This window comes from Mauremys mutica, chromosome 4 (genome assembly GCF_020497125.1).
Source record: "Mauremys mutica isolate MM-2020 ecotype Southern chromosome 4, ASM2049712v1, whole genome shotgun sequence".
In the NCBI taxonomy this organism is placed as follows: Eukaryota; Metazoa; Chordata; order Testudines; family Geoemydidae; genus Mauremys; species Mauremys mutica.
The window spans coordinates 39769385-39796342 of record NC_059075.1 but is presented as its reverse complement, the minus strand read 5'-3'; the positions used below and the strand labels follow the sequence as shown (position 1 = coordinate 39796342).

Below are 26958 nucleotides of genomic sequence, written 5' to 3'. Positions count from 1 at the left end.
CCAGGGGGATCATTGAGGCTGGAGGTTAGTAGTTCTCCACCACATTTAGTATCCTGTCTCTGACGGTAGCTAGAGAGATTAAGGGATTTGCCCAAGGTCACACAGTGTGTTGGTGGCAGAGCCAGGATATGAACCCTGATTAGCTTAGTCCCAATAGCACACCTGATTCAGTGGCCCATACTGCCTCCTATACTTTTTACTCCTGGGGAAATTCTGCACCAAAACATTAAAAATTCTATGCACAATATTTAAAATTCTGCAAATTTTATTTGTCAAAATAACCCCGTAAAATCACACCAGTTTCAATTATTTTGGTAATTTATTTCAAAATACCTGTCAGCAAGTATGTCTGCAACAATACACTCTCTCTCTCTCTCTCTCTCTCAGGAGTAGAGAGTCAAGGAAAACCCTACAACAACCCAGTTCCTGCTGCTGTCCCTCACCCAGCCATGCCCCCTGGCCCAGACACTCACACCCCCTACTCCTACCACCCAGAGCCCAGCTGTGCCCCCAACCCCAGCCCAGACATTCTCACCCCCTACTCCTACTGCCCAGAGGCCGGTAGCAGGGGCCCCCAAGCCTAAACACTCACAGATCCTATCCTCCTAGAGACCAGGGATACAGAAGGAGGAAAAAGTCTGATTCTGTGTCCCAGGCCAGCATGCTGCTGCCTCCTTCCTTCAGGGCATGCTGGGAACTGCAACTGCTGGGAACCCTCCTGTTCCCTCCCCCTCTCCCTGGCCTTGTCTTCTGTTTGCAAGCTGGGCTCTGCCAGGTCCAGTGGTCCCTGGTGCTGGCCAACATCTCTGCAGCCCATTTCTATGGGGAAAAAAGGAAATTCTGCAAGCACAACATTAATTTCTGCAAAATTCTGCATTGTGCAGTGGTGCAGAATTCCCCCAGGAGTAACTTGTATAACTCACAAAGCAAATATCGTCCATCTTGACTCAGTAGTGACCAGAACATGTTCAGTGGCATATGCAAAATGAGTAGGTGGATCTGAGACCAGTTCCCAGTAGAATAAGAATAGTATGAAACCACTACCACAGCTTGGTCTTTGTTGGCTATCTCAGCAGAGACACCAAAGGTAAAATATTCCATTGAGACTAAACTCTCCTCTCATTCCAAGAAGTGGACTTGAACTGCTTGACCTAAACAAAGGTTGCTTGTTTCAATTTAAAAGCAACACCAGAGTGTGCAGACCACAACAGCTAACGCCAATGGGGAAAGAACGAAGCTGGAGGTGCGGGAGGGGAGTGAGTTCTTGAAGTGCCATTTCGGCAGAGCCCCATGCCTTTCTCATTACACTCCTTGACTAAAAGCAACTTTTCCATCTCTGACCTTCTCGTCGGAAATTTCTCCTCAAACAGTTACACACAGCTCTGCAAATGTTAGAGTGACATTTGGAGCAGGCTTGAGGAGACTGTGTGCTCCATTTTGGCTCCCCTGCGTGCCTGCCAAGCTTCAGCAAGGCGATAGCCTCACACTCCTCACTTCCCAGGGCTAGCACTAACATTTACCAGCTACAGTTTTCTCTGTCTGCAAATATTTCCACTGCCTTGCCTGATGCTCTTACACCTCCTCACTAGACAGAATCCCTCTGGGTGCAGCCTGGAGAAAGCAGACACTGAGTTTATCATCTAACATTTACCTTTCATTATGGATTGAGGGAGATTTTTTCCTTTAATTTATTTTTTTCCCCTTCGTTTGTTCGTTTTTGGTGGGAAATTTCACATGCCGAACCCAGCTCTGGTTAGAATGCTATGTTCCACTTTGTAGACTAGTTACAGGTAAACATCACAGGATCTGGGGGCGTTGCTCATATTAGAGGGCAGATAAAACCCAGAATCCTGAGGTCCAAATGGAGTGGGATTTGAGACTACTGATCCCAATACCCATCTCTGGTTCAGATCCGAGACTGGAAGGGGCCTATTTTCAGGTTCTAGTTCAGCTCAATCTAAAATTTCTTGGAAACTTTATGAGCTTTCCACTCAAAACGGTGGAGGTTTCACAAGATTAACAGGCTCCTTGAAATTTCATCCAGTTTGAGCTGAAACCTTATGAAAAAGGCTCTTAAGTATTCTATAATGTTTCAAAACACTGTGCTTTAGAGCAGAAATATTTCATGGCTTGAGAAGTGGGTGGGTGGGTATGTTGGAGACTTCTTGTTTGGCATGAGCTGGACATACTGAGAGAATAGCTTTTTCTCACTATACTCTGGTGCTGCTGTTTGTGTTTGGAACCCAGAATAGCAGAAGCAGTCATTACTGTGGAAAAATAATGGGGAATAAGGTATCCAGTCTCCTCTTCTTCCCAACAAACAAAAAGGCTGGGTTTGGGTTTCAAGTGAAAGTTCAGATTGGTTCATATTTTGTTCAGCCAATTAAACCATCTAGCCTGGTTTTCCAACTTATTTCAGCTTTAGAGGTGTGCAAGTAATACTTTTAAACAATTATTCAACAAATTTCACAATTTTTTTAAAATAAATTTATCAAGGCTTTTGCAAATTAGTGATCTGGTCTATTTTGCACAAACCTTTATTCGTTATTTCAGTTTACAGTACTGACCTCAGAAATATTAATTTATTATAATTATTATTATTATTTAATTACTCCAATGAGCTAGGCCTCCTGAAAAGTGGTTGCTTGAACACCTTGTAGACAGCTTTCATCCCAGCCTCCCTTGTCTTCTACTCTCCTTTAGGGCTGTATCTCTCTTTTTGGGGTCATTATCACCCATTTCAGAAATTGTTTTGTGTCTCCTTCATGAATGCATTCTCAGTGTGCTTAATAAATAATAATGATAGTAAAAACTTCTTGTCAGGTTGAAGTCTTTAAAGAAGCAGAATGGTTTTGTTCTTGCTAGTACAATAAAACCCATCAGTTGCAGTTTAGTGATATTACTGGTAGTACATTTTGCTAGACTAATGAAAACACTTACCATTTCTAGTTTATTAGGTCATTTTCAAGCAGATATTTAAAAATTGTTTTATTTGTGTTCTTTTTTTATTGCGGGCTCATTTCCTTTGGCCAGCTAAGTAGGGTCAGACCCAGTGGGTACTTGGATGGGAGACATCCAAGGAAAATACAATTTGCTGCATTAAAATATTGCTGTTCATTCAGTAATGAATATGAATAGTGCTTTCCCCTCGAGTCTGTACGAAACCAATGCCTCAGCATGGTGCTAAGGAGTGTAGTGCTGCAAGATGTGGTCGATGAGATGCATAACCAGGGTCCTGACCATTCGTGATCACATTTAAAGATCCTACTGCAATTTTCACAGGAAAAGGGGTGCAAACTCCTGTATTCTGGCAAAATTCCAGATTGGGAAATTAAATTCTTCCTCCAAAACTCTTGTTGCTTTATTGGTATGAGGCATTCTTAATTTCCTTTCCTAAACTGTTGCATAACAGTGCTGTGCCCTATTAAACAGTTGTTTCTGGACTGGAATGCAGCTGCCTTATTTCAGTGGTGCAGGCAATAAACCTCGAAACCAATAGAGGGAGCACAAGCATACACCGCTTTTTTGTGTGTGTATGTGCTATGTAATTGTTGGCTATTGCTTAGTGTGGTATGTTCTAGGTCTGGTGTGAGGTTTTTCTTCGAATGTATATTTAGAATTTGGCAGATTTCTCAATATAATTTTTAGAATTATTAAACTAAGCCAAAATGTGGGCCCATTCTGTGTCTTTTAACTTGTTTTTTTTTTCCTATCTAAGCCAGTAAGAATGAAAGGGATACAGTTTTTCCCAGATTTCAGATATAATCTCACCTTAAAAATGCCTTATCTTTCTTAAAATATTCCTAGAATTTGGAAAAGACTTGCCCTACATCATGGAGGCTATAAGCAGGGGTGAAAGTAACTTACAGGACTTACCGGTACTGCTGGAGTCCTGAGGGGGCGTGGCCTCATCCGGAAAAGGCGTGGCCTCAAGCAGAAGAGGCGGGGCCTCTCAATATTTAAAGGCCCTGGAGCACCAGCTGTGGCTGGGAGCCCCAGGGCCTTTAAATCAACCCGGGGTCTCACAGCTACAGTGGTGGCTGGGAGTCCTCGGGGCTCATGAGCAAATTAATGGGCCTGGGGCTCCGGCCGCTGCGGAGGTCTGGGCCCTTTAAATCCCCACTGCGGCTCTAGCTCCAATTTAAAGGGCTCGGGGCTCCCGCAGCTGTGGGGAGCCCCGAGCCTTACCGGGCTGAGGCTGGGATTTAAAGGGCCTGGAGCTCTCATGGCTGCAAGGAGCTCTGAGCCCTTTAAATCCCAGCCCCAGCCTGGCCGCCGGAGCTGTGGTCAGGATCTAAAGGGCTCTGGGCTTTTGGTGCTGTTGAGGGAGAAGTGACCCCAAGGACCATATCCTCCTCCTCCTCCCTGGACAAGGCCATCATGCCTCCCCTGCCATCTCTGGCAGATGACCTTTGCCTTTTCCAGCACCTGATGAAGAGAGTGGTGGACACACTCCAAATACCACTGGAGGAAGTCAAAGACATCCACCATTGTCTCCTTGACATACTCCACTCATCCTCTTCTTCAAAGATCACCCTACCCATTAACAAGGGTAGCAAGAACTAGCAAGAATCATCTGGCAGGCGCCATTGTCAGTGGCACCTACCTACAAGCAGGCAGACAAAAAAGATTATGTCCCAGCACGAGAGACTGAGTTCCTCTTCTCCCACTCTCCACCCAACTCTATCATGGCACACGCTATTAATTCCCGTGGCCGTCAACACCAGTTGAGGTCCACTCACAAGGTAACCTTCCCATTTCACATTAACCAATTGATTCACCTTCCAATCTTTTACCCCAAGCCTTACCGAGACAACAGAGAGGTTATACTACACACACTAGACATCGGGAAAGCCCTAGCTTTCTACCTGGACAGGATGAAGGTTTTCAGGAAGTCCCCTAGGCTTTTCCTGTCCATTGCGGAAAAATCCAAGGCTTAGCAATATCAGCCCAAAGACTCTCCCAAGTGGGTCTCAAACTGCATTAGACAATGTTACCAAGTTTGCAGTATAACCCCTCCAGATACTATTTGTACATGCTCCACAAGGTCAATCTCCTCATCTGTTGCCTTCTTCAAGAATATCCCTGTCTCCGAGATCTGTAGAGCAGCAACATGGGTGTCAATCCACACTCTTGCAGAACATTATGTGATCACTGGGGACTCCACCTCCAATGCCATCTTCAGCTCCACAGTAGTGTCATCTGTAACTGATCTGATTCCAATGGGAATACTGCTCCACCTACAGTGGAACCCCCGTAGGGACAGAACTCGAAGAAGAAGAAGTTACTCATTTTGTGCAGTAACGATGGTTCTTTGAGATGTGTGCCACTATGGGTGCTCCATAGCCCATCCTCCTCCCCTCTACTTCGGAATTCTTGTCAATGACTCTGTGGCAGAGAAGAAACTGAGGTGGGTTAGCCCATTCATGCTGACTAGCCTCGTGGACACTGCTACTGACGTTCTCTGATCAGCAGCTCAGGGATGCAAGCACACCTACAGTGGAGCACCCCTAGGGACACGCATCTCGAAGAACCAATGTCACTGCAAGGTGAGTAACTTCATCATCATGTGAGTGCACTTTTACTGCTTAGGTGTTGTTTGCTACCTGAGAAGTATTTAAATGTGCATCCCTTCTGGACAGCTTATAGCTGTTTGTTTGCAGCTTGAAATGACTTTCCACTAGAAATTCTGCTGATTCAGGCAAACTGGTAGTGGTTTAGTGTAGTGAGTGCATCGAAATTGGAAACAGATCAAAACCAGTGAATTCATGTCACTTGTGGCTTAAACAGGTACTTTTCATGGAGTATGGACTCCCCTTCCCCCTCACCCTCCGCTTTCAGTATGATCTCTCCAGGACAAGGAAAGGGGACATAAACAGGGAGACGAGATTATAGTAGGAGAGGCAGCAAGAGGAGGCACAGAAGGGGGTGGAGGTGGAGAAGAAAAGAAAGCAGGAAAGAATGGAGAGAATATGAGAGAGAGTGAATAAAGCATCCCTTGAATGTTAGCTTTGTGTGACTAATTTCAGAGTATACCTATTTCTGTCTTGCTAGGAGGTGTGTGAAGGGCCCTGTGGAGGAACAGGGAATAATTGTTCCTTTAGCTGCTAACTGTAAAATTAAAGCTGGCAGGGCCGCAGTGCAGGGGGCTGGGAAGCTAATCACTCCTAATAACACATTGACTTTCATAGATCCCTGGCCATATGTCAGCAGCTTTGCATCTGTGCCTGGTTTCTCTCTCTCTCCTCACTACCAAGCTCACGGTAACATGGCTCCTGGTGTTGGGGTGGCTGATAAATGTAGCTTCTTATCTTTTTGTCTTTGTAAATATGTCTCCCTAATCTGGGTGAGGCCAGGCACCCCCGCTGGGCATAGTGAGCTCCCCCCAGCCACTGCAATCAGAACTCCATCAGGGCATCCAGGATGTCTTTGCACACGGCCATGTGTTGGCACAAGCACTGTATCTGGGCAGAAACTTGTAGTGAAAGGTGCTAGACTGAGATCCCCAGAGCCTGGAGTCCTCTGGTTATTTCCAGGACAGGGTCTGCACTGGGCAGATTTCCCCTATCTTCTGCCCATCAGTAATATGCCTCTACTCTAACCATTAGAGACCCACTTTCAGGGCTGAGGGCATAGTTCAGTCTCCAGGGCCCATTCAGTCCTTGGCTTCTCTGCTGAGCCTCTCAATAGATGGGATAAGTAGTGCCTCTTAAGAGGGTTTTTTGTGTTCTGTGGGTATCTGTCTTCTAGGATCTAGGTGTCACGACTAAGGCTTGGTGGTCCAACCTAGTGGTTGGAGCAGGAGTCAAAATTAGGTGTCAGTAAACTGAGGCAAGGGTCAGAAACAGAGGTCAGAGTCTGAGACCAGGGAGCAGGAAAAAGGCAGGAAGGTAAGATCTAGGAACAGGTCAGGAGAGCAGGAGTCAAGAAAGAAGGACTGAATGAAAGAAATGAATCCACCCTTTAAATTGCCACCAGAGCCCCACTGCTGGAACCCTGGAGTAGTGGCGGGGCTCCAGGGGTTATTTAAAGGGCCGGGGCTCCCACTGCCTCTACTGCCCTGGGCCCATTAAATAGCCACTGGAGCCCCACCACCACTACCCCAGGCTCTGGGGGCTGTTTAATGGGCTGGGGCAGTAGAAGCAGGGGGGTCCTGGTCCCTTTAAATAGCCCCAAGAGCCCTGGAGTAGTGGCGGGGCTCCTGGGGCTATTTAAAGGGCCCGGGGCTCCCACTGCCTCTATGGCCCTGGCCCTTTAAATAGCCACTGGAGCCCTGCTGCCAGAGCCCTGGGGTAGCAGCGGCAGCCGGGGGCTCTGGCAGCGGTTTAAAGCCCTGAGGTAGCGGCGGCCGAGCCCTGGGCCCTTTAAACTGCTGCCAGAGCCCCCAGCTGCCGCTGCTACCCCAGCGGGGGAGGGCACTTACCGGTACAGGGTGGGCTGGGGCTGGCTCTGACCCCCCTCCATCCCCACCTCTTCTGCCCATGGCCCTGCCCCTTCGGGGGGCCAGAGCTGGCCCCAACCCAGCCCCGTACCTGTAAGTCCCTATTTCTACTTTCACCCCTGGTCCTGAGGAATGAAGTGCTCAGGTGTGGCAAGGTAATAGTTCTACAAGCTTCTCTTACAAATACAACTCCTTCCAATCTGCCCTAATTTTAACCTAGAGGGGGCGCTCTTAGGAGTGAGATAGAGTCCAGTCTGCATGGACCATTCAGAGTTAATGCATATTTTGTGTTGTGTTTGTGTAATGTGACCACCTGACCACTAGGAGTTGTCTTGAGCCCCATCAACTAATTTGACAAAGTCCACCAAGGTGCCATTGGCTAGGCACAGCTTTTGAGCACATGGGCTTGCTTTTGCATGTAAACTTGTAGCAGAGAGGTGAAAGCTCAGTAAGTCATTACCAGTACCCTAATCCTTCCTTCCTTCCTTTCTGCTGGCTGCTCTCTGTTGCGGGTGAGAGAGGGGGATGTGGGAAGAAGGGGTGTTTGCCAGGATTCACAAACAGTCTGCATATCAGATTGTAGCAATCATTCTCTTTAATTCAGAAGTGCAGCCTATGGAGACTACAGGCTCCACAGTGCAATACGCTATCTTCATCTGAGCAGCCAAGGCATATGGATATAGATATAACCCTTCTGCCAGGTGGAGCCAGCAGCAACCAGGGCTGGGTTCAATATCTAGGGGTTCCTTTCCATCGATACAACACAAAACCAGCTCAAGTCCCACCCAGTAACCTGGGAAAATGACACACCATCCCTGGGCACCTCTGAGACACAATACTTCCCCACTCGCAAGCACAGAGAGTGAGTGTAGAAAAGAAACTTTTAATAAAAGGAGGGAAGTAACTGGGCGTTAATTTGGGAAAACACCACAAACAGGGTTCATAAACAAACCATGAGCAAAAGACCCACCCCCAAGTAAGTTGGGGAGTGTCCTTTTCCCCTCAGGTTCTTAAGTCTAGCAACCCAAAAGTCTCTTTCACCTGGCTGACCCTTCTCTGCACCCCACTCACAGTTGCTGTCCTTGATCAGTGCAGACCCAGAGTCCAGAGGTGCATCTGCAGAGTTCACCTCCCACCCTGGGTGGAGGAGGAGGTGTAAAAGAGGCACCTTACTCGCTCTGCTGCTCGAGCACTCGCTTGCCACCCCTCTTCACGGGGCTCTCCTATGGCCCTCTCCGCCAGCCGCCCTGCTGGCTGCTCACCATACCTCTCCACCACCTGTCCGCTCACTGCGCCTCTCTGCCAGCCTCACTAGCCACTCATTCACCAGCTCACTGTCAGCCAACTTCTGCTGCCACCTGCCTCTCTGCTGTGATCTCTGTACATCAGCCTCTTAGTAAATTTCAGCTCTTTGGAGGCTGGGCAGAAACATAGCCCCATCTCAAGTAATTTCAGCTCTCAGTGATTTTTTTAGTTCTTATCAGACATGGCATTAACCCACTCTTACTGCACATAATATGGTTTCAGCTCTGTTTGACCACTTAAAATAACAAAGGCTCTTAACAAAGCCTATTTAGCTCTTTCTTTGAGCAGGTTTAATAAGTCCAGGGAGGACTCTTGGGGATAGTCCATACCTCCTGGCTGGGACATCTGGTCTTACCCCTCTTGCTTTCACAGGGTTCTGGCATTCAAGCCCCTGGCTTAACGGGGTTCTTTTCATTGAGTGTGACCCCCTTATAGTCCTGCTTTCCTGTATTCCTACAATATTTACAACATTGGTAACCGTATTTCACTACCCTTGCATTCAGTACTAAGGTGATTTGTAACCCAGCACCAGCCAAAGTTGATTACTTTGACACCGCTCTATCTGCTGCATATTTAAGCAGGGCAGGAGCAAACTATATTTACATAAACACACCCAAAGTCTCTTCCCCTCCCAGCTAGCGGTCAGGGAAGCATTCATTCAAATCCTGCTTACATAGATATAGCATTGTACACTGAAACTTGTAGTGGTCACCAGTCACACCTCTGAGTTAAAGGCCAGGATGGGCACAGGTCATCTGGTAAAGATTAATGGGATATATTTCTGCAATTGACCACTCTTCAAGCTCATACGTTTTAACTGGGGGACTTTGTCAAATAATGGCCATTCTGTCATCATGTGATGTTTACAGAGCTAATACCAACCCTAGCGGACGCTGGATGACTGTGTCATAAGCACATCCTCTATGGTACTCTAGCACTCAATCCAAGCACAAGTCTGCTGAGTTATTTTAATTTTTAATGAAAGGTGATCTGATGAATGGGGCTGGATCGACAGCCCTGAAAGCCTCTTTCTCTCCTCTGAATAGGGACAGCATGGGCAGTTGCAGGGTAAGTTTCTCTCCTTGCACATATCTCATCTCCAGTTTGCTTCAGCCCTGGCCTGGAGGAGAGGGAGGAGTGTTTTGTATGCTGAGAGGTGATTTCCTACTTCTTAAGTCCTGCCTCCATCCTTTTGTTGGCTCACCCCCTGCACCTGTTATCAGTTCTTAATGCTTTAAATATTAGAGATGAGCTACAGCCACCACGCTTGGATCAGAGTTTGGGACTGAAGTTAGACAGCTTCTGCAACCCCTATCTTCAAAATCCATTTGTCTTCAGGTTCTGGTTCAGCCGATGCTACAGAAATCCTCCTCAGAAAATTCAGGTGTGGGGTTAGGCCTAGTTTTTTGTACTCTCTCCAGCAATTCTGGGAGCTGTTCTGGTCCCTCTCTAATAGATATAATAATACATTTTTTTTTTAAATCTTGACTCTTTTGTTTTACCTGTAGTGCTAGGGGTGCAGGCAATCATTCTGTAGAACAGGGAGTGGAGGAGTTGAATTATGCAGGCAGGCCCTCTTTGCAGGAAAGGGGCTTTTCTCTGGATCTCTGCTCTTCCTACCGTTACTGTTGCTTCTCCACTTTTTCTTTGAGCTCTGGAAGAAGACCAAGTACTAGCTTATAACAGGTGCAAAATGGCTTCCACATATCTAATAAATAGCACCATGAATAGGGAGGGAACAGATTTGGGGCTCTTGTTAGATACACTCCAAATGCTTAATTTGTGTCAGGGCTGAGCCCCAGTACCTCTGGACTTGTTGGATCAGTTATGAATGTAAAAAATTTTTTTGAGACCTGGCACTTCTTTCATTACAAATTAAGTACTATGCACCCTCTCCTCCCAACTCCCCACAAAGGGTAGTGCAAACAAGTATCAGAGGGGAGCCGTGTTAGTCTGGATCTGTAAAAGCAGCAAAGAGTCCTGTGGCACCTTATAGACTAACAGACGTTTTGGAGCATGAGCTTTCGTGGGTGAATACCCACTTCAGACATGCATCCGATGAAGTGGGTATTCACCCATGAAAGCTCATGCTCCAAAACGTCTATTAGTCTATAAGGTGCCACAGGACTCTTTGCTGCTAGTGCAAACAACTGTTTTATGCAGGGCACATCTGAGCTGAAGGCCTCAAAATGCCATTTCATGCTTGACTGCACTTTCTAATACAATCCACAGCGAGGAGGGTGGGGAGGGAGAGAGAGAGGGAGTGTGTGTGTGTACACACGTAGCCTGTGAATATATGTATAATATACAGTACATTTGGTTCCAGCTTGCAGCTGCAGGTGGCAAGTTAGGGATGCAGAAGTGAAGGGGAAAGTGCTTGGATTTTGATAAGCCAAGCCCAGCTCCTCAATCTGAAAAAGGTGCTTCCATTTCCCTCTGTGACCCTTAGCCAAGAGCAGATGTATTTCGCTGGGTGATGTATGTCACTAACGGCTGGCACACAGGAGGTGTGTGGCTGTGCAGGTGGGGGCAGGTGTCCTGTGGATAGGTGTACAAGCGTGGGTGGGAAGTGCAGATGAGGAGAATGGTTGGTTATTTGTATGTTACTTAGTGATCCCATTATTGCTTTGCTGTGTAGAGAATTTAACGCTGCTAACAAAGGTCAGAGATTCTGGTGTATTAGTCTCTCTGTGCCATACCAGTAGTGTGATCTGCTAGTGAACCCACAAACAAGTACTGATTCCCCACCATGCCTCCCAGCCATCCACACACCCACTCTTCATCATATCTGCTCCACCCACATACCTATATATCTACTGCACTAACGCCCACCCTCTTTCTCCTTCCCTTAGACAGTTAGGCCTGGTCTACACTGGGGGTGGGGGGTCGAACTAAGGTACGCAACTTCAGCTACGCGAATAGCGTAGCTGAAGTCGAACTACCTTAGTTCGAACTACTTACCCGTCCTCACGGCGCGGGATCGAAGTCCGCGGCTCCCCCGTCGACTCCGCCACCGCCGTTCGCGGTGGTGGAGTTCCAGAGTCGACGGGAGCGCGTTCAGAATTCGATATATCGCGTCTAGATGAGACGCGATATATCGAACTCCGAGAAGTCGATTGCTACCCGCCGACCCGGCGGGTAGTATGGACGTACCCTTAGAGACTATTGTCCTTTGACCCAAGGGGCCCCTAGTCAGAGACTTTTATTTGGGTTCTTTTGTCTTTGTAAATGCTGAAACCTGTGTCTGCCCCAGACTGTAAATGCAAACTAGCACAGTTGACAGATGTCCATTTTTCCTCATGTTGCTTAGGTCAGCTCTTAGACTCCCACTCCCTCAGGGAACAGGTTTTGCTCTCAATGATTTGGAACATAATATCCTACATGTTACATAACTCTAAAATTGTTTCCTATACAAACATTTTGCAGTACCCAGGACAATTAGCTAATTCTTAGCTTTTGTCAGAGACCACACACGATCCCTTTTGGTGAAAGAGTAGATGGTTGGACACAGAGGTAATACTCGTGCCCGGGCCTGCTTGTGTCTCACCATAGGAGGTCTTTTCCAACTCTGGATTCTCTTACATGATTCTATGATTAATATCCCACATGGAGTGATTGCCGTTACTCAGTGTTATCTGCAAGGGAAGGGGACACTCTAATTCATGTATTAATGTGTTTATGGAATTTATAAAATTTACTAATCCAGGGACTGAAATGATAATTATAAATCTGCACAGGTTGCCAGAGTTCTAGCATGAGACTTCAATTCCACCCCTTTAGAGATGTACATCCGTCTCCTCAGGCAAAAAATGTGTGGAAATAGAGAATATTAAGTACTTATTTTTATAGCTCCTTTCCTCCCCTCACATCTCTATTTTCTGTGATGCCCTTGAAGATGGAAAAATGTAATTTCTTTCCTGACTCTGATTTTCCTTTTCCATTTTCCTGGTATTCTTCCTACCTCTATCCTGTGCCATTTCCTGTGTTTCTAGTGATACTTAAACCTGATATGGGTCTTGGTTAGTTTCTTTCCTTGTTTTGCATCACAGCACCATTGATCATACCAGCATGGCTCCTGGAACATTAGCCAACTTGTACCAGTAAGGGAAAAAATAATGGAGGAAGAGACGTCAGAGCTAGAAAAGACTTATTCAGAAACCTGCACCATGCTAGTACATATTTGTCCCCTACAATATCCCCTCCATTAAAACAAATGAGTTTTACACACATCTCAAGGAGAAAGCAGACTCACAAACTCATAGGATCACACACAAAATAGAGGCAGAGAAGACCTGATAGTCCATCCCTGGCTAATATTTCCTGTAGTCTATGCTGCAGGGCTTTACCCAACCTAGTTTTTTAGTATCCCCAAGCAATGGAAGTTCAACCACTTTTCTTGGAAGACTGTTCCACACACTAACTTACCCTAAGGTAAATTTCTCCTGCTATCTAGCCTCAATTTTTCCTTTGCTCAGCTTCACCCTTTCCTAGTTATACTTCCTTGATCTATTCTAAACAATGCCTCTCCCTCTCAGGATTTTTGTAGGTTCTAGATGAAAGATAACACATGTGGGTTTTTTCCTTAATTTCTAACCATGGGTTTTTAAAAAACCCACCAAAATCAAACCAAAAGTGTAAGCCTTGACATGTTTTCTGTGTGTTCCTTGTCCTTGTAAAATTCCTAGTACCCATTTTTGGGCCACAAACATCCCTCTGGATGATAGTCAGCTAGACCTTTAGGCTGACTGGCAGCTCACTGAACAGCTGTGTTGATTGTGACAATTGGGCTATTTCAGAATGTTTTGTCCTCTGGGTAATGGAGCTTCTGCAAGGTTGAAGGAGCCATTGCCCGTCATCCCTGGCTGAGAAAGGGCTTGTGCCAGCCTGTGTACAATTTGTGAATGTATGTGATTGCTGAAGCGATTCCATCTCGGGCTGTATAGTTTTTCTAAATGCTGGGCCTGTCCTGTGTGTGGCCAGGATATCTTCAAGCAGGCTGATGACCTGCTGTTCATTTTAAAGACCTAAAGGAAGGCAGTATGAAAATTACTGGGCAAAGCTTATATTTAAGAAATATCACTATATGGGTTTAAAAATTGTACAGTTGTATCACAGTCTGTGATTTCTTGCAAAATTGTTGCTTGGAAAATACTCTCTATCTGATCAAATGCCCTACCAAATAAGTGACATTCCTTAAAATATTTGATATGTGATCGCCAAAGTAAAACCCATGTGCTGCAGGAAGGTGTTTTGGTGAGTTAGTAGGGACTGTCTAAACTAGTGACCCTGGACAGTGCTAGAGGAAGCTGGGCTGCCAGAGAAGAAGCTGTCTTTTAGAAGATAATAAAATTAAGGTCCTGGCAACAAGTGATCATTAAAGATCCCATGGCCCTTTTCACAAGAGGGGGTGCTATTCTGGGATTCCTGGGAAATTCTAGTGTGGATAACTGCATTCTGCTTCCCCATATTTTAGTTTTAACTGGATACAATATCTTCTGTTTCCTGCTCTAACCTGTAGTGTAATATTGCTGTGTGAAGCCACTGCTGGGTGATCCACTGCATTTATACCCCAGAAGTGGCCCCATTTCAGTGGTGGGTGAAGTGATTGCTATATAAACAGTGTAAGTGTGCCACAGAAGCATTACGTAGCTCTCATGGTTAGTCATTGTTTCTTTTCTTCTCCGCAGAGGCTTCCATCTTGAGCTACGATGGTAGCATGTATATGAAGATCATCATGCCCATGGTCATGCACACAGAGGCAGAAGATGTGTCTTTCCGCTTCATGTCCCAGCGTGCCTATGGGCTGTTAATGGCCACCACTTCACGGGATTCTGCTGACACCCTTCGCCTGGAGCTTGATGGAGGGCGTGTCAAACTCATGGTCAATTTAGGTATCGTACAGAGATTCCCCCTTCCACTTTTAGTTTGGGCTTGTGATTAGTGTTTTCTTTATCATTTTTCTTTTTTTTTGTTGGTTTGATTGGATATGATTGATTTCTAAAGTAGCTGCTGAGACCCTTGTAATGATACTATCTGCGGAGAGAGAAATTCTCTCTGACAGTTTCTGCATGGACATTTGATGTCAATTCTTGGTCATGGATAGTGGTGGTTTTTAAGTCTTTATGTTTTTAAGTTTCCTTTCTTGGTCTGGAACTGGTTAGCTTTGTGTAAAACATGCTACTTGGTCCATCTTTTGATCAATCATATACTCATTAATTCAGCCTCTTTTCCACCACTCAAAACAGTCAAAGCAGGGCATGGGAGGGAAGCCAAACAGACATGGAGGGAAGGGGTAGGTGCTGTGAATCCCATGCTCTCAAGAGACTGGTCTTGGTCTAATGGTTTGAATGCTGAACCTTCTCAGGACCCAAGTCCTTATAAAAAATACTGTTGTGTTCTGCAGTAGTGGCCCTGCATGTTCAAGTAACTCTAATGTAGGTTGTAGCCTTTAAGGCCCTTTCTGTTGAATGACTTAGTGTGTTTTTTAAATTCAAGTAATAAAGATAGGGGGAGCACCCAGAAAGGTTATGTTCTGTGTAGGGTGGGTCAATTTACCAGTCCAAAAATAATTGATCAATTGATCAGTCAAATTATGTCAAAATGATCAAATATTTTAAAGCACTCAGGTATTAGAACCATGACAACAATAACAAAAGAGTAAGACTTTATGATTTTGATAGCGTAAGCCTTAGATACTTATTCCTAATTACAAAAAATTACTTAACTGAGTTATTTTAACTCAGAAAAATGTGAAACACAATTACATGAAGTTCTTAAAAAATGCAAGAATAGCAACCTGATGCAATCAAAAAGGTAGGCCGCCACCTGCAGCGGGACATTCTTGCTGCAATATTTGCCCACGGTCAAAAGGCCTTCAGTTGACCAGCTTGCCAAGCCTACTTCTGTCTTCTCAAAGTTATTCATTCCCAGACAGAACCTGAGTGGGAACAAATTTGATAATAAAAATGATGGTTGTGGGGAAGTTTCCTTCATAACAAACACAGACTCTCTTATTAACCTGAGCTGAGTAACTGGGGTCTGTAGATCAACAAAACAATCCACTCTAATTATCTAGGGATACTTGGTTGAGGATGCATCCAGCTTCCCCTCATTCTCTCACTATTGTAGGCCAGCAGTGTGGATGGGTCCCCTGGTGGCAGCTTTTTGACTCCCATGTCTGAAAATCTTGAATAGGCAAAGTGCCAGTGTGTGTGTGGAGGGGGGAAGGGATAAAGAGATATTGGGTGGGTTTGGTTGTTTGGTATTTTTGGAGTAAGTGAAATACTCTTCTCACTTATACTGCTGCTATCTGGTTGACTACGTGTGGTTGCACTAGTATAACTGAGAGGAGAATCTGAGCTAGAACTGCAGAGCCATGGTACTTATTGGAAATGGTAAGCCTCCCCTAATACACCGCTACCTCGATATAACGCCACCCGATATAACATGAATTTGGATATAACGCAGTAAAGCAGTGCTCCGGGACGGGGGCGGGGCTGCGCACTGTGGTAGAGCAAGTTCAATATAACACGGTTTCACCTATAACGCGGTAAGATTTTTTTGGCTCCCAATGACAGTGTTATGTCGAGGTAGAAGTGTATTTAGGGTATCTAACAGGAACTAAGTGTATGCTCCACAATGAGCTTGGGCTAGCTTTTGAAATTCCAAGCCCCATTGTGACGTCTCTCAGATACTATGAGTTATCAATAGGAAACTCGCTCCTGAGTCCTGGCTGGGCCGTAATGTGAAGAAGAGACATTGCAATGACTTTGCACAGTGCAGTGACAGTGTCACACATCGGACTATATATTGATGTGATTCGGTCATTGAACCATGTCACAGCTAGACATAGGTGGTATCATCTAGATCATGCCACACCAGAGCTGAATGAACCACATAACTTGAATGGTTCTTCTAGGGACTGCTCCACCTTGGTCCTCATCTGGACTTTCAGGTGTTGGAGGTCAACAAGGAACAGTGTAACATATTGCCCTCCAGTCACCCCTCTAGGGCTGACCCAGGAGGTGGCATTAACTGGTTTCCAAAATACCTGCTTCTAGCCTCCTTTGGCTCTGGAAGGGAAAGTCAGCCCCTTCTTTTACTGTTGGGTTTGGAGGGTGAAAAGGGAATGATCTGTTAGAACAAGCTCCTATCTTTAAAAATGAGAAATGAAAAGAGTCTCCATCCCATGAGGATCTGGAAGCGTTACGTGTTCCCTTAGATGGAAAAATACTGCACTGTTACATAGCTCCTGTTGTCTGGCATTTACATGCTGTACTCAGCTGAACTAGAGCACTGTAAAGCATCATTGAGTGTCCAGCCAGCATGGCAGCAGAGGTAGTACTAAAATGCACTGATCCATGGGGAAATAGATCATCCCAGCTGCCACAATGACTTCTCATGTGGCATCCATCTCTGCCTGTATCAGTTTTAAGTGAAGTGGAGAATCCCTTATGCCTACCATGTCCCCTTTGGGGATCAATTCCAAAGAATTATTGTTCTGTAGTCTAATGTGTAAAGAAAATCTTTCAAACAACTCCAGCATGTGTGTGATTAGTGTGTTTGCAGCTGCTTGCTTTTCCCATCCAATGCTATTTGTCCAAATAATCTAGCACCCTGAGAATTTCTGTCCCTTCCCAAGGTCCCTTTTCTGAAATGCTTTCTGATAATTAGAGTGAAAAAGTTTGTCTGTCTGAGAATCAAAGTGCTGTGAGGCCAAATCTCATATTTTAAGAGGGAGAGCGTGTTATGTTGTCAGATCTGGGTTTGGGAATCTGGGACACCTGGGTCCTATTCTGAATTTTGCCATGATCTCACTGTGATCCTGAGCAAGTCCCTTTACCCTCTAGTGCCTCACTTCATCCCTCTGCTAAGGGTGCTAAAGCTACCTTACCTTGCAGGGAAGCAGTGAGGCTTCAGTAGTGGATGCTTGCAAAGCACTTGGAGATGCTCTCTCACCAGGCACTGCAGCATGTAAAGTATTGTCCTTAATGAGCTCTACCCTGCTGAGCTCCCTGATACCACCTGATAGGTACTGAGACACCTTCAACTTCCATGGAAATCAGTGAGGGAAGAGGGCACTCTGGTACCTGCAAGGCAAGGCAGGAAACATTTTCTGCCCATTTAATCTCCCCCTCCTCACTTTAAAGGGTTCTACTTTACATCATAGTGGCTTTCCCTTTGGCGAGGAGAGCAGAAAACATTTTCTTCCAATGCCTGTCAATATTGCTTGTTCCGTCAGCTGTGGTAACTTGTTACACAGACCTTCTGGAGACCATTAGACCTGGGCCAGGTGCTAAACATCTGGCTTTTAATGCCCTACCACCTAAAGAATATGACTGAAAATACTTTCTGAGCATTTTACTGGAGTTTTGACCAAGAGCTTCATATTACAGTATACGCTACATACTGTCCTTGGCTAAGGGACTGGTACATGGGGGGGGGAAACCCTGGTGAACCAAAACTCTGTCACTGAAGGTCAGTTATGCTGGAGCGGCAGTGGCTGAATCATTATTTTTGCTGAGCTCCTAAGCTTTGCAGACATGGAGCTTTGGCCCTGCAGAGCTCTGAAGGTCTGTGCTCCAATAAAATGACTAATGCTGCAGCTGAGAGGGGAGCCTATGCCTCTCTGCTCCCCCAGTGATTTGAGCCACAGAACCTTAATTTCCATTATTTGGAACACTGAACCAAGTTATCCCTACTTGTCTGAAAACCACCCCCCCAAGTTACAAAGGTTTCCCACAAGACCTTAAATCAGGACTTCTCTGTTTTCCAAAGGGCTTAGATTATGTTATTGAAGGAAGAGATCAAATCTGAGACCTTGGGGGGCGGGGGAAGCTTTGCAGTGCCAAGAAGCCCAGCCATCAACTCCCAGTTGTTTAGTTGGTGTTCTTGTCAACTGTTTGAGGAGATAGGTTACATCCAAGTGAAATCCAAGACCTTCTGGCTTGACAATGCCAAAATGCCCTTTTAAGTGACAGATGGCCACCAACTCCAAATAAGGGGGAGCTCAGATCTGACCAGTCATACATCCGAATCCCCAAATGGGCTGGTAAGCACCAGATCTGTATCAGCACAGACTGTTTTGAGTGGTGTATTATCTACTTGTGCTTTTTTTCTAAGTTATTTAAAGCTATTACTAAGAAATGTCCGTCTTTTTTTTCTCGTTCAATTCCATTTGGGTTCTGTTATGGTATGAGTATTTTTCTGTGCTGTTTTTTTTTCCCTGTGTATTTGAGTTGTAAAGCTTCTCACACCCCATCAGCCATGGTAAATCAAAAGATGGTATTCAACCCTTCAAAGGCCTGAAGCCTGCGGCCCGCACAGCAAACAGCCCTGAGAACAGAGTGTACAGAGAAGCCTGCAGGGGCTGGCATATCCCCCTCACCACTGCAGCATTCATTGCCAAAAACTAAACCAGGAATGCTTACTCCAATGCAGACTTGGGTGGGAGGGGGAAGGAAAGAGCCTTGACTATTAATTCTGTTCATTTAAAGGGGATGAGGAGCTGTGTCAGACCTTCCCAGCCAGGAGCCTGGGGCTGTGTGTTCTTTGTGTTAGCACATTTCACAGCATACTGGATGTTTGCTGTGTGAAGGTTGGAACCCAAATGTGATAGATCTCACAACTGAGTTGAGAAAGGAAGGGGGGGAGAGAGAGAGAGAGAGAGAAATACAGTGAAGGGTGCTCTGGAATAGCCCTTGCAACTTCAAAGACATGCTGAGTGTGAGACAAATGGCATATCAGCTGGGAACAGCCACCTTCTTCCTCTGCCTTCCTATGGGCTGGCTTGTGCTGCCCTTGAGCTATGTTTGAGAGCATTTAGCTTCTGTCTTCTCTCCTATGCCCTCCCTCAGGATACTGGTGACTGGAATAAAGCCCCTTCTGCAGCACAGCACATAGGAAGCTCATCTGACTCATAGCTTCTTCCTATCCTGAACTGAGCTCTAGCCTCGAGGGGGGCAGTGATGTCTTGGGCTTTCCAAACCAGTAATTTCTGCTTTGCCCCCTGAGAGGTGTTTGGCTCAGTGGCTGTGGGTCAGAGTCCTCCAGCACTGCTGAGGCTGTATGGTCCCTTCCCAGAGGGAATGATTTGTCACTCATACGCCTCACTCTCTGTTACAAATGTGTGCGTATCACACACAAAACACATGTATGCACAGAACACAACAGGCACTGATTCTCGTTGACACCCCTTTACACACACAGTACACACATCTTTTCATACATTTCATTTATACATAATTTTGCTCTCAGTGTCCACACGCCCTGCATAAAACAGTCTTGCACCCTGCCCAGCCAGACACAGCTGCTGCACTTTGACACCCCCTCCCTCCCAGCTCCTCAGACTCTGCCACTAATGAGGCACTTTCTTATTCACACCCAACATATCCTTGCCTTGTTACGCTCTTTGTTTTGTTTTACTATATCCAGCTTTCCTGGAGGAAATGGTCCAGAGTAAGCAGCATTAATTTGTCCTGTGCTTCCCCCTTCCCATCCAGCACTGCTGGGATCCTGTGGGCTGCACTTCCAGAGCCAGGTCTGGACCTTATTGAAGGAAGCAGCATGCACTCCCCTTCACATAGAGATGTTCCCTTTCACTGATTCTGAAGAAAGACCCCCTGCCTTAGCAATGCTCTGCAAGCTAACTATCTGTGCTGGTGAGCACCCTGTCCCCTAGTGAAAGACTGAGGCAGCTCACCTTTGCCCCCTACTGCCCAGTATGGGGAAATCACAGCCCTGGTTCTGCACTGAAATGCCATATTCCCTTTTTTATTTTTTTATGGCTGAAGGTCTCACAATTCCTGTTACAGGAATTATTATAATGACAATAGGTAGGGACTGGGGGAAAGCTGGCCCTATAATTGCATACCCTGTCCATTCTCAGAAGAGTCCTGAGTGAGAAGTTTGCATTTCCAAATTTACTTTCCAGTCGTGCTCATAATTTCCCCCCCCCACCCCCAGCACACTCCAGTGCCTCCCCATCCCTGACAAACATGGGGATTTAGAATTTCCCTGCTCCTCAAAAGGACTGATACACACCTCACAAAGACAGATGCTGAGAAACTCAGACAAGCATAGTTTCCAGAAGATCCTGACTGTTACACACCACCCGTACATAACTGAAGAAGGGGCCACCTGAAGCCAGGGCCGCCCAGAGGATTCAGGGGGCCTGGGGTCTTCAGTGGCGGGGGGCCCCGCTTCGGCGGTAATTCGGCAGCAGGAGGTCCTTCCGCTCCGGGACCCGCCTCTGAAGTGCCCCGAAGACCCGCGGCGGGGACTCCCCGCCGCCGAATTACGGCCAAAGACCCAGCACTTCGGTGGCGGGTCCCACTTCAGTGGTAATTCAGCGGTGGGGGGTCCTTCCGCCCTGGAGCAGAAGGACCCCCCGCCACCAAAGACCCGGAGCGGAAGAAGCTCTGGGGGCCCAGGCCCCGCAAGAGTTTTCCGGGGCCCCTGGAGCGAGTGAAGGACCCCACTCCAGGGCCCCCGAAAAACTCTAGTGGGGGCCCCTGCAGGGCCCAGGGCCTGGGGCAAATTGCCCCACTTCCCCCCCCCACCGTCTGGGCGGCCCTGCCTGAAGCAGCAAAACTTTCAATGAGTGTGTAGGTGGAGGACTCCAGGGTGATGGGGCAGATATACATAACAACTGTGTCCTGCAGATAAACAGGGCCATGAGAACCCTGGTGTAATTCCAGAAATGTAGGTGGAATGACTCCAGGGATGAATTCAGCCTCTACCATTTAAATAGGTTATTTCTGGCTGTCAGAGCCCTTCATTCCCACTGCTCTGTTTCCTGTACTTGCTTCCTTTCCACAACTTCTGCACACCACACTCGGTCTATGCACACTTGTGTTTCCCTTAAACTACATACCAAATGCTGCCTTTAACTTTAGCCTATTGCACTGGCGCCATTAACCTTCTGTGTGCAGAGGAACCCCTAGACCTGTGCCCAGGGAACATGCTCCTGAAAATCCAGTGCTAGGAGATCCTACCTGCTGAGCTGTTGATGAGGAGCTCCTGATTTACAATAGGCATAAATGAAGGAAGGTCTCTGGACTGGGTCTTCCCACTCCCCCCCCACTCCCATAGACTTGGCACTTCGGCTTTGCCCCCTACCCTCCAGACATCTCATTCATTGACTAAACCTAACAGTTGCTAACTAGATCTACAGCTACTCTGGCCGTGCTCACCTTTAAATCCAAAGGAACAGAAAACCACTTTGAGTCAGGAATTCATCCAGACTGAAATAAAGCAAATCCCATTAGTAAAACCCAATTACAGTGTTGAGAACCCTCAGCAAGGATTACCAAAAGCCTTACTGTACCAATATGAACATGGGGGAATCCCAGGAGGTTTCTTTAATTACTGCCAAGCTCCTCAGCTGATCTTGCTTTGACTACCTGGATCTGTACCTTAATATGTACCTTCTACCCCACAACAACCTGGGAGTGCATTGGTTTCACAGTGTTGCTCTGATTTAAAGAGCCATTTACATCCTTTTGAAGCTTGGTATAATGGGGAGAAAAATAGTTTCATTCACTGATGGCTTAATCCTCTCTGCTACCCTAGGCTAAGGCCAAAAGTGGTGCCCTGGGACAGGAAATAAAGACTTGATCCTAAGTTTTTGCAGTAGACATTGATTTTTAGATGCCTCCGTTTTTTGCTGCCCAACTTTAAACAGCTTGGGCCTGATTTTGAGAGGTACTGAGCATCTGCAGTTTCAGTAGCTCACATGTCACTGGTATCATGGGGTGATAAAATCCAGTCATGGGTGAATCTTAAACATCTCAGAGGGTTGGTTCAAATAAATAGATGGTTCATAAGACCTTCAGCAGATTTAGAATCCCTGCAATGCAAACGCTTCCCATGGAAGATGTCCTGTAGGGTGACCATTGGTATTGGAAGACAGTGCCCTGGCTGGTTGTCATTTTTGGTTGGGAAGGGGAAAAGGGATCAGTCAGTGCTCTCATGTTCTCAGAGCCTGGAAATCTAGCCTCCCACAAAATCCAGGTAATTTTAGCAAATCACTAAATGGCTTGGTATCTTGTTGTACATTAAAAACCCTACCAGACAAAACAGGGAGTGTATTTGTCTCTCTCCCAAAGCATTGGTCCTCCACCCCCATACAGCAACTCACTCTGAAAAAAATACTTTGGAACATGTGGAAACATTCAAACCCCCTGTATAATGAAGCAAGAATTCTCCAGGCAAATTTATCATATTTTTCCACTGACTTTTTAGTTTCCCAGTTTGATTATTGTTGTTCAGAACCCTGACATATTTCTCCATACTGATCATTTGTGACTTTGTCCCTAGTAAACCCCTATACTGATCTCTCTCTCTCTCTCTCTCTCTCTCTGGTCAGAGAGGAAAAGACAGCTGGTTTCTTATATATTTTAGAGGGCTTCCCTCACCCCTCCCATAAGGGATATAGCTACCACTGTATGGTGATCGTACCAATTGCTCCAGGGCTGTTTGCTCCCACTTTTCTGTTGCGGTTGACGACACATGACAAACCTAATCGCACAAAACCAACCCCAGATTTTCTCAAGAGAATTTCTGCTTGAGAACAGACTCTCTCTGGCATTGCTGCTTCTGATTGGTCTATCCCTAATCACTTCCACCCCTTCTTTATTTATAGAAACTGATTCTTTTCCTTCAGTCCCCTCCTTTTTATTTTTTAAAGTTGCAGTTTGTTTCTACTACTGAAAGAATTGTCCTTATTACACCCTTTGGAGTAAAAGCATTTCACCCTGATATGCAGCCGATTTAGCTCTCTCCCCCTCTATGTTCTTTCCAGTCTCTCCTCTCACTTTCTGTATATCTGCTGCTGCTGGGCCATATCCCCATGATACAGACAAACAGCTGTGCTGGGCAAGGCTGCGGTTACCTCCTCCAGGATATCCAGTCAGGATGGCCAGAACTCAGAGACTATGATCCTTAACCTGGGGTTTATGAGAGAAGACCAGGATGGTCAAAGACGCCTGGTACTGTGGTGATGCATTAACTCCATGCTCACGTTGGGGCACTCCAGTGGGGGGATGTTCACAACCCCAAGGATCAAATCAGCCTCCCCAGGGGCCTCATCCTGAGGAGGGCTGAGCACTTGCCGTTTCTAGTAAGTTAAGTGGAAGCAGCAGGTGCTCAGAAGTTCTCTGGTTCAGGCCATCAAACACCACTTGTTTTCTCTGTTACTATTTATTAGCGCGAACAAACGGAATTCTGTATCCCTTTGTTTCTTTTTCTTTCCTCCTTTCTTCCTATGCTCCTTTTCTCCCTTCCTCCAGTGTGGAACCCCTGAGCGAAGCAGGCAGGGCTGTCAAAGATTCTGAGGTCTGCCACTTCACTGCCTGTTTCACCTTCTGCCTGAATGTTACAGGTGTCTCATTCAGTACTAACATTCAGGCAGCAAGACAAGACTGGGCTCTGAGGAGCTGGCTGAGCTGGGTATCTTTGAACCCCCTCCCTCCCAAAAAAAAAACCCAAAAAACCAACAACAAAACCCTCTCCCAACCAATCAAAAAAATCACCCCAACCTCCCAAAAAGTAGCTGAAATCTGGGCTGGGTGTTCGTGCGGTTAGCCGTTTGCAAGTGGCCATTTTATGATAGGACACAACTGAGGGGTATATTAACCCTTTCCTCGCTTGAATGGACAGTGGCAAATGCACCTGTGCACATTTTTTCAAAGCAATCTGGGCTAACATTAAGGGGAGTGAGAGAGGGTCTGTCCTGGGAAGAGGTGGAAAGGGTTAAATATTGCACCAACCAACGTCGATAGACTGATTTTACAGGTATACTGTGTTGAACAGGTGGTATATTTATGCAATAACTATTAATTAATTCAAATGAAACCAAATGTAAAGGTTGCCTTTAAACGTCAAGCTTCTCAGAGAAATTGCAGAGGGTTTCAAAAAATAGAAAGGACATTGGGGTATGACTTGCATTTTGAGGAAGATTATTTTGTGCCTTAATTACTTGTCAATTTTTTTTCCTTTTAATTAATATCAGTTCGTGGTCTGAAGCAGTAGATAATCTTAGTTGTATAGGCTTCCTTAAAAAGAAAAGAACTTTTTGTGTCGATATGTGGATATATATGTATATAGGTATATCTCTCTTTACAAATGTGTGTATATATATATACGGGTGTGTATGTATATATATATGCATATGTATCTGATATTTCAATAGACTATACTGTACATATACACCCATGCCTGAGCTTGTACAGATTGTATATAAATATAAAATGGCCACATCTCTTTGCGTGTGTCTGTCCCCGGAAGGGTGGACTGATTGTTTTTGGATGTCTGCAGCTGTTACCTTGAAGGATGCAATTTCATCTTTCATTTATTTTTCCCCATCTAGACTGTATCAGGATAAACTGTAACGCCAGTAAGTTTTCCCTCAAGTTTCATTTTGTTCTCTATATATTAAAAAAAGAAATTAACTTTATTTCCTTTGCTAGTTTATAAGCTGTTTTTCTTTTTCTTTCTTTCCTTCTTTTTTTCCTTTCTTATTCATTTTTTAAATACAAAAATCAAAGATAGGGTGGGATCTGGGGCTGGGGGAGGAGGGAAGGATTCATGGTGATTGTGTGCAAATGTATTATGTGAGGTTTCTCTCAGGAGGAGATGAACTGTTATTTCATGGCTTTGCAGAACAGCACCTGGGCATTGGGATGAGCTGAAAATGTGTTTCAGTGGTAACCTGTTGTCTTTTGGGAAATGCCTTTAGAGATATTTAGAGAACACGTAAAGGTAACAACAGGTACTGTATACACTTCTCCACTACCTGAAAAACACCCCTATAATAAAACGTGTTCAGGACACAGTGGTGGCTGCTTAATCTGATATTTCTTCAATACCATTTTTAAGGGGGCTGGTGGGCTTTTGGGGTGGGGGGGAGAAGCCCTTAGCATTGGGGTAGCATCTCAGACTCTTATATGAGAATCACCTGCAGGTCACCTCACCAGCTAGACTTCTGTGACAAATCCCATCTGAGGGACTAACTCTGGGTCCCTTTCAGTCTGTGTGAGACAGAAGGGGGCTTAGGAATGCCATAAAGAGTAATCATTAAAGACCACATCCCAGCCAGAAACTCTGTAGTGCAATAGAGAGAGTCTCTCCTGCCATGTTTCAAAAATCATGAGTTTAGAACTTGTTGAAATAAGTATGGGCCTCAGGCCACAAAACGTGGGTCTGGATTTTGGAGCCAATCAGCCTCCAAAGTTAGTGGCTGCTGGACCCAAGGATTTTTTTTAAGGCTCATCTCTAATTAAAACAAAATTCCTTTCTGAACTGGTGGCCCTTCTGTGCTGTGCTCCATGCAGGGGGGTTTATGGAATGCTGAACAAGTTGCTCTGGAGGTACCAGAAGACAAGAAGGCAAACCTGGCTTGGTGGGTTTTTCTAAACCCTGTTGGCTTTATCCTTTGAGCTATATAGTCTGTCCAATCCAAGCTAGTGGGAGGCCAGGGAAGGAGCAAGTTATGTAGGGTCACTTCATTCAGGCTGAGTTTTCTAACAGCACCAGGAGCTGCGCCAGGAGGCACCGCCTCAGACTCTGTCCTCTAGAGCGAACAAGTAGCAATGAAACAGCCAGCAGCAGCAATGGCAGATTCTCTCTGGGAATCATTCCCTTTGCTACTTTCCCTTCAGTTGGGACTCTCTGTGCAGGTGCAATGATGGAAACCGTACAACATTTGATTGTTTCACATATGGTATTGGCCCAAACCAAGGGGAGGTGTGCAGATGTAGCAGGGGATAAAAAAAAAATATATATATATATATACACCTGAGCAGATGGCACACCTGTTTCCTCTCCTGGTAACTGGCAGCTTCCTCACATGTCAGTCTGCAATGGAGCAAGAGTGCACAGAGATGTGTGCAGGATGTGGGCTGGCTAGCATCCTCAGTATGCTATGCAGTGCCATGTGGAACTGACTGGCTCCATGGATCTGAAAGCAGGAGGAACATGGAGCCTTTGTCTGAATTTCCTTTTGAGCTTTTAGGTTAGTTTGAATATTGTATTCAAGGGTGCAAAACAAGGCCAGGAAAATTATTCCCTGAATCGCTGCAAAATGAGATTGCCAGTTTCTGTCCAGCACTACTAAGGACATTTGCATAAAAATGGGATCTTTTGTTTCCCAAGACTTTCCATGCTCCTTGCTACTTATTCCCCCATCCATCCAGGAACTTATTCCATGCTCA

At 45.7% G+C, this 26958-nt stretch overlaps 1 protein-coding gene across 47 annotated transcripts in view; it reads left to right on the top strand.

Annotated features, from left to right (window-relative positions):
- Positions 1-26958, top strand: part of NRXN3 (neurexin 3) — a 1517918-nt gene that overhangs the window by 578478 nt on the left and 912482 nt on the right. For 39 of the 47 annotated variants that reach the window (XM_045016752.1, XM_045016764.1, XM_045016770.1 and 36 more), the window contains 2 exons: positions 14434-14637; positions 25116-25142. In XM_045016752.1, coding sequence (XP_044872687.1) covers positions 14434-14637; positions 25116-25142 — 231 coding nt within the window. The remainder of the gene's footprint in view (positions 1-14433; positions 14638-25115; positions 25143-26958) is intronic. The other 8 variants (XM_045016791.1, XM_045016790.1, XM_045016785.1 and 5 more) reach the window with 1 other exon arrangement.